This window comes from Pygoscelis adeliae, unplaced genomic scaffold, assembly GCF_000699105.1.
Source record: "Pygoscelis adeliae isolate BGI_AS28 unplaced genomic scaffold, ASM69910v1 Scaffold14, whole genome shotgun sequence".
Lineage (NCBI taxonomy): Eukaryota > Metazoa > Chordata > Aves > Sphenisciformes > Spheniscidae > Pygoscelis > Pygoscelis adeliae.
Window position 1 is genome coordinate 1,495,244 of NW_008825109.1, and position 13,857 is coordinate 1,509,100.

Sequence of the window (13,857 nt, forward strand, 5' to 3'; positions counted from 1 at the left end):
ACAGTATATTTTATTTCTGATAAATCCTTTCTTTATGTATAATAAGCATAGTATAATTTTTCCATTTCTTTTCTCAAAATCATGTTAAGTTCAAATTAAATTTCTCCTCCTAGTAAAGACTCTTTAAAAATGTCTAAACAAAGCAAATGTAGCCATACTAATTAAAATAAATCCATAAGTATCATTTTCTAGGTATAAATTACAAAGGCTAGGTTATTCTCAAAACACCTGATTTTAAAATCACCTTTTAAGAGACATTTTTGCACGCACAGTTATTGTGCACCATTTTAGAACATTTAGCCAACAGTCAATGCTGTAACACAATGCTGAATAGAATCCTATTTTCTAATATTCAAAAGAGCAATTAAGTTAACCTCATACTAAATTATAGTTTATTCTTCATATTTCTGCACACTACCTTTTTACTACAGATCACGTTAGCATTCAGTAAGATTTTAACAATGGTCTTTCCACTATGTTACAGCCATTATTTCAAGTAATCTATCTCGAAAAGAACAATCGTTACACTAATTCATAAAGGGTTAATTCATTTTTCAATTTATCTTCTTGTACAGGGAAGCACCAATTAGTACAATGATCTGCCTTAGTAATGAGGTTAATATTTCACCAGCTCATTGGACAGTAAAATTAAATTTTCATTTTTCTTCCTGAAAAATTACAAAGGTTAACAAAATGAAAGTTAACTGTGAAGCACCCATTCTGGGAGGAATTTCCCTGGCCCTGACTGCACCTGGAGTCACAGGATAAAATTTAGATGCTGGTCCATGGCCTCCCCACTACGCAGGCGACACAGTAACTTAGTGCAGCTTGGGCCAAATAATTTCACCCATAATGATTCAATTAAAGTTTAAAAGGTAAAAATAAAATGGCCACTCACTTCTCTGGCTGAGAGCAATGATTAACATGTACTAAAACCCAGAACATATACCAATACAGCTTATTAAAAGAAAATGACAGATTTACAATTATGCAACAGAGAACCACCAGAAATCTCTTTGTCCCTACTACTTTCAAGTAGAACGAATAATAAAATGTTCTGTTATATACCTACCATTATTAAAGACAATATATAAAACATTCTTTCAGACTTTAACCATCACCTTATTTAAGTACATCTGAGTTCCATATTTAACACAGGCTACATTTCATAATTTTCTTTTATGACTTGCAGATTTTATCTTACTCATCTAAAACATGTAGCTGAGGTTTTTCATGTGACAAATATAATGAAAATTTTCATGTATGAAAAATGTGTTGGTTTCTTTACCAGACAATAAGGCTGACTTAAGGCTATTCCTTTAGGGAATTTAGTTAATATTCTAAATCCTATTTGCTAACAGAAGCTGAAAGTTAATTGAATATTCTCATTTTGTCTAGAGTTCTGACAGATCTTATACCTCAATGTATTCTTCAAAGAGCAGATAACTCAATCTTCTATTGTCATCTTAGGTTACTTCATGATGCTCTGATAAATATCAAATGTTATTTATTGTTGAGGCAATATGAAACTTCACTCTGACACACACTTAATTGTAAATGTGATTTTATCTAAGTTCAAAATATCCAGTATATGCTTGGTAATAAAGTTGTTGCAATCCTATACGACAAGTGTCTGCTGTCTGCTCTGACAAAATGAAGTAAACATTATGTGTATTCAAAATGACAACAGATATCTCTGTGTCTCACACTTTTCAGCTAGGTCAAGGAGCACAAGAACTAGTACGTCAAAGTGCACATTTGAGAGAGCTGTTTCGAGGAGATAAAAACCCCATCAAAACTAAGATTACCGGTTCCTATTTCTAGCCACCAGGTGCTTGTTGACATTTTCTGACAGATGAATAAATTGATATAGCTATTTATTATCATCAATACTAAGTCAGTCTATCTTAATCCTAATGTTAGGTCTTGAGCATTAAAACATGTAGAAATGTATGTTTGTGTATATATACTTACACATACACAAAGGTATGCAAGCACAGACAGGTTTGGAAATAATAAAAAAAGTGATGCTGAAATGTATAAAACACCACAAAAATGCAAAACCATATTTGATAAAATCATGTCAAAAATTACTTTTTTAGCTTTACTCCATCACTTTTGCATGAAAATTTTTTAATAGGAACAAAATTAATCCTGAAGAAATAATCAAAAACCTGTTAAAGGAACACATTTTAAAAATAGCTTTTTTGTATATTTGCATCATTTTCAAGCAATGTAATTTAAATTGTATACCGCAACACTCAATGATGAAAAAAGCAATCAAATGTTGACTCCTTTTAGGAGTAAGAATTATAGACATTAAAGAGTTATGGGATCCAGCTGCTGTGTTACATCTTCCAAAACTTAAAAAGAATAGACATTTTAAACACAATCTTACTGTCAATAGTTAATGATTCTGAACTAGCAGGAAACACATGTAATATCATATTTCAATACATAAATTACAGCAAGTAAATGTTCTAAAGTGCTCCAAAATGCAAAATGTTCTAACAAAATTACCTTAAAATACTAATTCTGTTTAACAAAACATTTCTATTTCTTATTTTTCATGAAGTGCCTTAAGTGTGTAGTTTTTCTTTCTTACTGAACTCATATATACTGCTGATAAAATCCAACAAAAATAATTACTAATGTGATTTGCATTACTATTTGCAATAAATCAGAAAAGTTCTTTGTGAAGCTAAACTGCCATATCAGTTTAGACATTCTGATTAAGGGATTTCTTCAAGCTGTAAATGTTTTCATTAATTTCAGTGAGGAGATGAGAAATTAAACCCATTCCTTGTGTTTGACATTTACCAAAGCTTTTAAAAACTGGTTTTGAAATACCTTCAATGTAAATTTCTTTCTTGGAAGAAAAAGATCTTTATTGTATGGGGTTACAGTCTAGGTGATAACTGAGTAAAAACAGAGAAGCAGAAATGTGCCAACTCTCAGGCTTACCTCAAACTCAGCGTGCTTGTGGACATCTTCAGCTCTTTGTCGGTTCAAAATAAATTCTGCTTCATTTGCGACACGCACTATATGGTCTTTCATTGCATGACATAGTAATCTAAAATAAGAAAAATCAAAATCAACCTTTGTATTTGATATACTTCAAATAAGCTATTTCAGCAGATTTACTTAAGATGGAAAAAATTAAATTTAATGAAACTACTGTAATGCAATTACCAAATTAGTTGACATGAAAAATTAAATTTTATCCAAAATTTTCTGCACTTGTGAAAGCAGAAACAAATCATGTTATATGGAAAAAGCTTGCTATTTATTATTGAAGGGAAAAGTTCTTTATGGAAGTATTATATTTCTAGTATGTTTTTAACAGCAGTCTCAATACGAATATGAATACTATCATTAAAAAAATAATCTAGGCAACTGCTTAAACTCTTATTGATACCATTATATCATTAAATATAAACATTCCCATTTCAAAGTCTTAAAAAATGATGAGATTCCTGAAGATTTAAAATTCTATTAGAATTGCAAAATAATATAAATATCTCTTTTATATGTTTTTCAAACACTGGAGTGAAAAGTGCATCATGTTTCCAAGTTTTCATGGCATCAGAACTAGGCAAACCGTACTTTAAAAGAAGGAAAAAATAGCTTAAGATTGGACTGAGACTGAGGATGTCAATCAGACACCTTAAATTAAGACTCTTGTAAAGACCACCAAATACCATGAGATGCATAATAAAAGTGCAGCATAAACAACACAGTGTTGTTAATAACACTGATATCTTATTGGGCAGGAAGAATGGAAGTAACTGCTTTCTCATCCCTACAGTCCATATCTAAGCTTGCCCATTCTATTCAAAATTGCTTTGCTCTTCTTATCAGCAGGGAGGAAATATCTTTTAGGATGCAAAGATCTGACAAGTCTGTTTAGGATCAGGAAGAACTGTTTCTCTTTGTGTCAAATTGGCACACGGTCTGCGATTTTCCTTCTTGTACCATCAGGGAAACACACTCAATTTCAGAGATTCTTATATTAAGAATGTAAAATTTCTAGCAAATTCCACCCTAAGGTTAGTGTCTGGTGCTTAGAAGCACCACAAATGGAAGCCATGATTATTAGAAATGAAAGCCATGATTACTAGACCTTGTATCTATAAGATAGAAAGATCTGAACTCTATTCTTTCCTCCTTTGGTGTGTTCTACCATCTGTGAAGGAAGGAAATCACTTACCCTGAGCTAATGTTTAATAAGGGTGTGTGGCATGGGAAGACATAAATGCTGGGGCCTCTGTTTAGAGATAAAGACAAACTAGCTTGGAAAATAGTAGAAGTGAATGTTTAACATCTCCAACCAAATTTTGCATCACAGGTCTTCCTGAACTTTTCCATATGACATTAATGACCTGGAACTAACTAGCTAGGATTTCAAAACTGAACACACAGATTTCAGTTGTCTACTAGCTGTACATCCCTTCCTGAATGAATAAACGGAGCACAGTGCAAATTCAGTATCTTTGAGTCAGCTGTGGTCCAGGCAGGATTTCTAGTTCTAAATGGCTTTAGGTGAAATCAATAGGTTTCTTAGATATTGCCTGCCACCAAGAATTTGGTGAGAAAAGATCGAGACTAACTTTGATCTACTGGGTTTATTATTTGGGACATCTGGGCATAGTTTTTATACCTCAAAAAACAATCTAAGCTGCCTCTGTTCATGAGCAATGATAAATACACACCATCTTTATCTTAGTCGTATTTATTTGTATTAAGAAGTGTTCACATTCTCTGTGCCCATTTATGCACTAAAACAGCTACAAGGGACTTCAAATGGATTCCCAGAGAATGTTAATTTCCACAAGTTATAAATAAATCTCTTGCCAATACTCAGGGAAAAGATATTAAAAAAAAAAAAAAAGGAAAAAAAAAGATCTATCGACACTAGTCTCTGGTTGCTTTACAGAAAATGAAAACTTTTATAGACATGCAGCAGATGATTCAAATCAGCTGGCTGAAACTGGTGGTGACCCCAGCTGTACCTCCCACCCCCCTAATGGACCTTTCTTCTCCACAGACTGAGACACCTGGTGCATTTGGGAACAGCTTCAGAGTTGCTGCAGCTTTTGGACAGCACGTCAGGCAAACTAAGCCAGATTTCAGGTAACCTCGAAATGCCACAGGTCTTCAGGGTCCAAAGTCAAGGAGATGACAAATAAGAGGGGACCAAGGAACATGCCTGAGCTCTGGGTCCTGCCTGCCTACAGCACTCAAATCATTAGCTTGGCCTCCACTCATTTTTTTGCTCATTCTAACTTCCATCCAGGAAATATATAGGCATGGTCCAAGGGACAGTTCACTGAAGACACATCCATGAGACTGAATCAACTTAAACTCTCTCCAATGCTACCCAAGAAAGTTCTGCAGGTGTTTTCACGCCATACCCCAGCACACATAGAACACATCATTCTAGTGGGTAGCCCTCATGTTATTCCAAACAATCTGAACTAAACAGACAAAATAGTAACGATATCTTAAGGTGAAACAGTAACCGTACAGGCTTCAGGGAAGAGCTGGACTAAGTGCTATGTAGGATGAATGATGACACTCTGCTCTAGCATGTGCTAAACTTAAGCAGTATGAACATAGGCCAGTTCAGGCTATTTGATTTTATTTAAAACTACAGACATACCTGCTCTCTTCCTTTTTGTTTGTTGTCAAAAATCTTATCTATGGAATATCTCAGTATTATTTCAATTGTGTCTAGCCAGTTGTTTCATGCACTCTCGTATCTCTATCACTGATTGCGATTTCTTCAAGAAAAAGATGAAAAATTGTATGGTGGTACATACCATAATTGGGATTATGACAAAAGTGAGGCCACAACCTATCAACACTATATAATCATTAAATAATATTGTATCAATGTGTGCTAATAAGGGACATATTGTGATTCACTTACCTTAGGTGCTTGTATGCACCTAAGATAGAACTTCAAAGACTAAGTAAACTATGCTTTTGCATCTAGAAGACCATTAAGAATTACACTAGTCTTAAAATCCCTTGCCAGAAAGACAGACTTTTGAAAAAGAGAAGGGTTAAAATCTAGGCCATCATTTAGAAATCTTGCATGCCTCCAAAAGAAGTCTTAGCCTGGATGTTTTGATTTGTAAGTGCAAGAACGTAGGGCAGAAAACAGAAGCATAGTAAGTTAAAGTGGTTAAATGTGTCATCTTAGCTTTGAAAGGAAAGGCAGCTACTACAAGGACAGGGAAGCAATGCCTTACAGAGGAAGGAACTTGCTTATGTGCTTGCTGTACTTGTTCAAGGAAACTTGTTACTTTCTGAAATTTAAAAACACTACTTAAAAATAATTTTTGTGGTACTGATTTTTACTCCTAACAGGAAGTTATCCTGTATTCTCAAACTATATTTCTACTAAGCAAAAGATGGCAGAAGTGTTATTACTGTTATATCTGGATTAAATAATAGACAGCTAACTCTGAATCTCAAATTCATATAGACACACCACAACTCAGCATACCGTCCTAACTGGGTTACACCTGATGAACATGCATGGTAATGTCATCATCCTTTTAATACTTTCCAGTTTATCTAAATCCTTATTAACTCATTCACATGCGTGGCATAAGATTAAAAAAAAAAAGAAACCTCATGCTTTTCTGGCACGAGTAAAAGTGCTTCCAACTTTTGGATTCTCATAGAAAAAAACAATAGAAATTATTCAGAAGGAATCCCAAACCAGGAAAGATCTCATACTCAGTAGTATCAAAGGCTGCCAATACATCAAAAAAAATCTCCATTCACACACTGCAAATAAGAGAAAGGAACAAGGACCTCTAGGTCAGCAAATTCACTCCTTCACTGCAACAGGCAGCTATGTTATACAAACTCTTTCATAAACCATCTTTAGTTTATGAAAGGCATTTTCATGAAATCTAGCTCATGAAATATGTCTTCAGTTTATGAAAATGTGATCACGTTGCTTGCTTCCAGCACAGCTTTGGAAGGTCCTCTGAAGGCTAAAACCCTTTTACTTTCCAATCCAAATGTATTCTTCAGCAGTCCTTACTGTTTCATTTTATGCAAATGTTGTCCTTAGGTTTACACAACTCGTCTTCCTTCTGTTGACCTTCTGATATTCCACCTATCCCTATTTTACTAGGCTAAGTAAATCAGCTCTCTGACCTTTCTTGTATGGCGAAACAGTTAGTAAAAGAGATTGCCTTTTGGGTTTTTACTAATTTCATACACTGATTTCACCTTTTGTCTTGGTTTGGGCAGGGACAGAGTTAATTTCCTTCCTAGTAGCTGGTACAGTGCTGTGTTTTGGATTTAGCATGAGAATAATGTTGATAACACACCGATGTTTTAGTTGTTGCTAAGTAGTGCTTACACTAGTCAAGGACTTTTCATCTTCTCGTGCTCTACCGACTGAGAATGCTGGAGGTGCACAAGAAGCTGGGAAGGGGCACAGCCAGGACAGCTGACCCCAAATGGCCAAAGGGATATTCCATACCATGTGACATATACTCAGTACATAAACTGGGGAAAGCTGGCTGGGGGGGCCGCTGCTTGGGGACTGGCTGGGCATTGGTCGGCGGGTGGTGAGCAATTGCATTGTGCATCACTTGTTTTGTATATTATTATTAATTATAATTTTATTTCAATTATTAAACTGTTTTTATCCCAACCCACAAGTTTTCTCACTTTCACTTTTCCGATTCTCTCTCCCATCGCCCTGGGGCAGGGGAGTGAGTGAGCAGCTATGTGGTGCTCAGTTGTCGACTGAGGTTAAACCACGACACCTTTTCTACAAGTGCATAGCTAAAACTATCAGCAGTATTCTAGACAAGTTCCAGTCACTATTTACATAGTAACATTAATGCTGCCTTATTTCAATGGAAATACCTTTTCTGATGCAATTCTAGAATTGTGTTTTCCTTTTTCTTAGCACTATATTCTATGATTTTGCACAAGAAAATTTCAGTGATAGTTTGGTCTTTTACCTCCTCAGACATTTCCAAGAGATGAACCAACAGTCTCTAGAATATATTCTCAAGAACATGAACTCCATGTACTGTTATGTTATAAAATATTTATGTAATATATTACATTGTATAATATTTATATTAATGCAGGTTTGAAACCCACCCAATATATCCTGATTGATATTTCAGTCACCTGCCCAACTATGCTTCCCATCCACAGATTTTTACAGAGCATTCCCTTTTGGGGAAAAGTCTATTCCCTGCATCTTTCCCAAACCATCATGTATTGGAGTGACCAATCCAAGTAAGAAGGAGCTTGAGCACAAAATGCATATATACTTGCTAAACAGAGGGAAGATCTGAAAGTTGAAAGCAGTACCATTTTTACTCTCCTTTGGAAATAAGACATGTTCTTTAGTGAGATCTTATAACTGAGAACTGAACATTTATTGTGACTGAATTGTACCCACTGTTCTCATTCACCCTTGTAAATCCTCATCCTGCCTTAGCAATCACCACCCTCAAAAGACCTAATAGATAGATTAATGTTGAGATAGTAATGGATCGGGCCTTCTGGTCATACTTATTAATGTCTACACAAGTAGTCCTCCCACAGGGCTAAGGAGCTGTCTGAAAAGTGTCATCACAGGCTTGCTGTAATTTTTATATTTTTTTCCAGTAATTCATGATTTACCAAAAAAAAAAGACATTGACCTAGAATAACGTTTGGCTTTATCCTTTGTGACCGTTTCTTCGGTTGCACCACTGAAGCTCCTGCCAGAATTGAAGCCAAATGTGCTGCTGTGTCCTTCCCCAGCTGAGCTGATCTCAGCCAGGAACTGATGACCAGCAAAAATCTTATCCTCTTTGAGTGGCAATTCTTACCGCATAAGGTAGAGATTAAACACTGACTTGGTAACTTATGGTTTCTCTTTACCAAGACAAGCTTGATTTCTATTAATGCCCACAAATTTATGAACCACAGTTAAAGCTCCCTTACTAGGAAATGGGTTTGATTTGTTTTTAGATTGAATCAAAGTACTTTCAGTAAGGAATCCACCAACAGAGCAGTCTGAAATCACTCGTGACTCAATTCCGGGTACAATTCTATGGGGAAATGAGCTTTCCATACAGATAGCTGTGAAGTTTCCAGCTGAACATATGGAAAATGGAAGTAAAAACTAGAATTAAGATATGCTGGTACTTTAAAATAAGCATGACAGGGCTTAAGTATCTGTAGGAATAAGAGTAAATGGCAGGCTCTCCTTTACCTAAAAATCGAAGAGTCTCAGACTTACGAGTAAGAGCAGACTAGGTGAGAGTATGTCTCAGGACATGCCAATTCATAAATATGAGTTATTTGCAAATGTTGTTTAGGAGTAGGTAAGAAGTTATTTTAAATCAATATAGCTTGCTTTCCTGAATTCTGTCCTCAGCAAGGTTACTTTAGAAGACCAGAGCACTTACAGGTTAAAGAAAGTTGTGAAAAAGTACATGTAATCAGTCAGAAGCCCCCGTTTTTCAGATACTGGGGTTTAAAAAGGCTGGACTGTGGAGCTCCACATTCCAAGAAGTCATTCAGGTAAATAGCCAGAGCCTGGGAGAATTATTTTTTTTTTTAGAGTTTTGGAAATAGACGGTCATAAGACTATACCCAAACTGTCTTGGAAACATGTAAAAACCATAAAATGTTTGCAACACATTTAGATGTGGATTGGGATAGGTTGTGACAAACAGTGCTATTTGTACACCTATCAGAATTGAAGGATGAAAACTTGTATCTAACTAATTATTCTAAACTGACTTTGCTATCCTGCAGTCAGTTCTTCCTAGTAATAAACTCACACTGAGAGAAAGAGGGCTTGTAGCTGTTACATTGCTACATAAAACAATTGTGCTTATATTACCCAATCTTTCTTTCATTTGAGATAAACTAAAAAAGCAGATCATTCCCAAGCAGCAATTTTCAAAACAGATTACAAAATGAACATTTGTTATAATTTAGCTAAGGTCTTGCTTCCTCTACTCATTCCTGAAGTTCTGCCAACTCACATGTCCAGGCAAACAGATGTTTCTCTGACTTACTTTCATCAGATGCCCATAGCTTAATTTTTCCAAGAAGCAGCCTGGAAATATGCCACTTTTTCACCAAACACAGTTGTTTTGACAATTATTACTCTTAATGGCATTCATAAGGAATGAAACCTATTGTTGCACTTGGTATCTATAATAGGATTCATAAACTGGTCTAACGTGAAGAGTTTGAAGTTCTACAAGATGCTGTACTGCTACGAATACTTTGAAAGTAAATTCTTATAAGCTTTAGAAGGTAATGTCTAACACAGGGGTCTGATTTCTAGCAAAAGGGAAATGATGAAGAATTTACTAGAGAAAAGTTTGAAATTACAGCATGCAAAGACTGGCTACTGGACTACAACATGAACACATTGGCAAGATAAACTTCATGGAGGGTAACTATTAATGTTTCAGAAACACCACAGAAGCTATAACAGACAGTGAAACTCAGAGTTGACTACGAAGAATCTATTCCACTCCTCATAAAGATTTTCTATTTTGCATAAGAATTTTCTAAATCAAGAGGAATCTGCCTCTGAAATAGTGACTATCCAGTAAACATCCAAGACCAGCAGTTACAACTGAGATGGCCTGCATCTCAGAATCAGCTTCAGCTTTGAGGTATGACCAGATCAGGCAAGGTTAGAAGGTGAGAGGATACCTCAAAACCTCAAACAGATCTAAGAACTCCAGCTGTACTGACCCTACAAATAGATAGATGGTTACCATAACAATGTATGCTTTGTCTAACACAAACTGACTATTAGTCTGGAGGTAGAGCAAGGACAGCTGTAGTAAATACTATGAGATTATAAAAAAGCACATCTAACAGGGAGCTGAAGGTCATGCCTCAGCTGGAGCAGAAATACAGACATTCAGTGCCCAGTTTTACTGAAGTACCTATGACAGGAGTCTTCTACTGATGGAAGTTGACATTTAGGATGAATTTCCATAAAACAGCCACTCACAGTTGATAAAGGATTCCTCCAATCAAAAGTTACAATTGGTGAGGATGACAATACAGCAACAGAATTTGGTTACATCTGTCAAAGACAGAATAATCAAACACCTTTGTTCTTATTTGTATATCGTATCTGAGTGCTACTGCTTCCCCAGTGCTATTTTCTGCCTCGATTTGCATATATTGGATTTTGCACATCAGACTGGAATCCTTTGCGAGTTGTTCTGGTAGCCCTCAGCTACATCATATCCATGATGTTTGAAGACCAAGTATCTTGCATTCCTGGATGATGCAGGTGAGCTCCCCATTCTGACCTCAAGGTTCCTGTGATCAAGATCATTGTCAAGACAGAAACAAGGAACGGTATCCTTTCTCCATCCTTCTTGGACCCAGCTACTAAATGAGTTCTTCAAAGGGTATCTAGGGATCCAACTGTAAATGCATATCATAAATCAAATATGACAAATGGCACCATAGATATACCTTTTAACACAGGGCCTGAACATTTAAGTATTGCAGACAGTGAATAATGACTGTGAGCTCATTTACCACAAACCAAACATATCAGAACTGCCAAACTGCAACAGAGGATGTCCAAAAGAAAATTTGCTGCAGTTACCCAACAATCCTAGTTGAGGTAACATGGAAAGAATGTAAGTCTTTATTAGCCTCCTTTCAGGATTTGATCAGCAATTCATCTAAATTTAAACAAAAACAAATTTCCAGTCTATTTAAACATTCTGCTACTCTTTCCAGGAAATTAGTGAAAATTCTCAGCAAAACAGGGTTTAAAAGAAAAAGACCTCCTGTGAATTTTAAGTATGCTTGGAGGTCCAAGTAGGTGGATATGCAAAAGCATATATTTTCATGGCTAAAGGCAGAAAGCAGACTTAGGTACAGAGATGAAATTACAGAAACAAAGCTTAGAATTTTAAATCTGAGATAAAATATAGTCTCACGTTTCCTCAAATTTGTATTATGATCAGACCGCTCCTGCTATTTAAAATGAGAAAATTCTGTAAAAAAAAAAAAGGAAATTATTTTAAATTAAAGGACAAGGTCATCTCTTTAAAGAGGTGAGTGTTATGAAAACATAAAGGGGGAAGGAAACAGGAGGTGAGGATAGTGAAAGACTAATAGGTAATGATCTGTAACATACATCTCTTAGGCAGGATAGACCCCTGAGATACTCTACTTGTCAAAGGCATCAAGGTAGAGTATGACCAATTAACCACAACCCTCAGAGCCCCATTATGTAGCCAGTTTTCTACCTATATAGTTGTCCATCCATTCAGAATGTAGTGATACATGAATATTGTGGGACATGGTGTGGAAACCTTGCCAATGTCAAGGTAAATTATGTTCACTGCTCTCCCTGTGTCCACAAATCTAGTTGTTTTAACATAGAAAGAAAACAGGTTGGTCAGGGATGGTTTAGCTTTTGTAAATCCATGTTGGCCGTTCTCAATTACCACGTTCTTCATGCAGCAAGAAATGTGTTCCGAAAAGACTTGGTTTTCCAAGAGACAGAAGAAAAGCTGACCAGCTTATAGTTGTCTGGCTTTTTTTGGACTATTTTGAAGATGGGTGCAACATTTATCTTTCTCCAGGCATCTGTGACCTGCCCCAACTTCCTTGACCTTTCAGAGATAATAGTGATCAGCCTTGCAAGGACTTTCACTACCATCAGATGTACCCCATGATGTATTATGGATTTGTATGGGACAAGTTGTCTCAAGGAATCCTTGACTCAATCCTCATCCACTGCAGGTAGTTCTCCTCCTTGAACCCTTTCACTAAAGACAGAGGCTTGAGAAACCTTGGTGAAGACTGAGGCAAATAAGGCATTGAGCACCTTAGTCTTATGTGTCACTAAATCATCCATCCCATTCAGCAACAGGCCACATTTTCCTTGGTCAGCCTTTTACTAGTAATGAACTGGTGGAAGCTCTTGTTGCCCTTGATAACTTTTCCAAGTCTCATTTCCAGTTGAGCGTTGGCCTTCCTGACAACATTCCTTACATGCTCAAGCAATGTTTCCAAATTCCTCCTTTCTAGTGTGCTTCTATTTCCACCTCCTGTGTACTCTCTTTTTGCACCAGAGCTCTACTATAATTTCCTTGGTTAGCCAAACGAGTCTCTTGATACGTCTACTTTTTCCTGTTCTCACACTTAGACGATGCTGTACTTAAACGCCTGCCACCTTTCCAGAGCTCCCTTGACCTCCACATCTGCCTCCCATGGGATCCTACCTATCAATTTCCTGAATAAGCTAAAATCTGCACTCATGAAGCCTGTACTCCGATACTCTCCATCCTCACTTCCCTCAGGATCTTGAACTCCACTATTTCACGATAACTACAGCCGAAGATGCCATTAATTACCACATCCAAAAACAATTCTTGCTTGCTAGTGAAGAGCAGATCCAGCTGTGTGACACTCTTAGTTGGTTCATCCTGTACCAAGAAATCATCCTCAGCACCCTCCAGAAATCTTCTTGACTGCATGCATCCCACCTTGTTGCACTTCCAGAGGATGTAAGGAAGGTTGAAGATCCCCATGAGAATTAGGGTTTGTGATCCAGATAGAATCACAGAATAGTTTGGGTTGGAAGCAACCTCTAAAGGTCATCTAGTCCAATCACCCTGCCATGGGCAGGGACATCTCCAACTAGATCAGGTTGCTCAGAGCCCCGTCCAACCTAACCTTGAATGTTTCCAGGGATGGGGCATCCACCACCTCTCTGGGCAACCTGTGCCAGTGTTTCACCACCCTCAGTGTAAAAAATTTCTTCCTTATATCTAGTCTAAATCTATCCCCCTTTAGTTTAAAGCCATT

At 36.6% G+C, this 13,857-nt stretch overlaps 1 protein-coding gene across 1 annotated transcript in view; it reads right to left on the reverse strand.

Annotated features, from left to right (window-relative positions):
* Positions 1-13,857, reverse strand: part of NBEA (neurobeachin) — a 180,865-nt gene that overhangs the window by 62,914 nt on the left and 104,094 nt on the right. Inside the window, exon 22 of the mRNA XM_009327857.1 lies at positions 2,965-3,073. Coding sequence (XP_009326132.1) covers positions 2,965-3,073 — 109 coding nt within the window. The remainder of the gene's footprint in view (positions 1-2,964; positions 3,074-13,857) is intronic.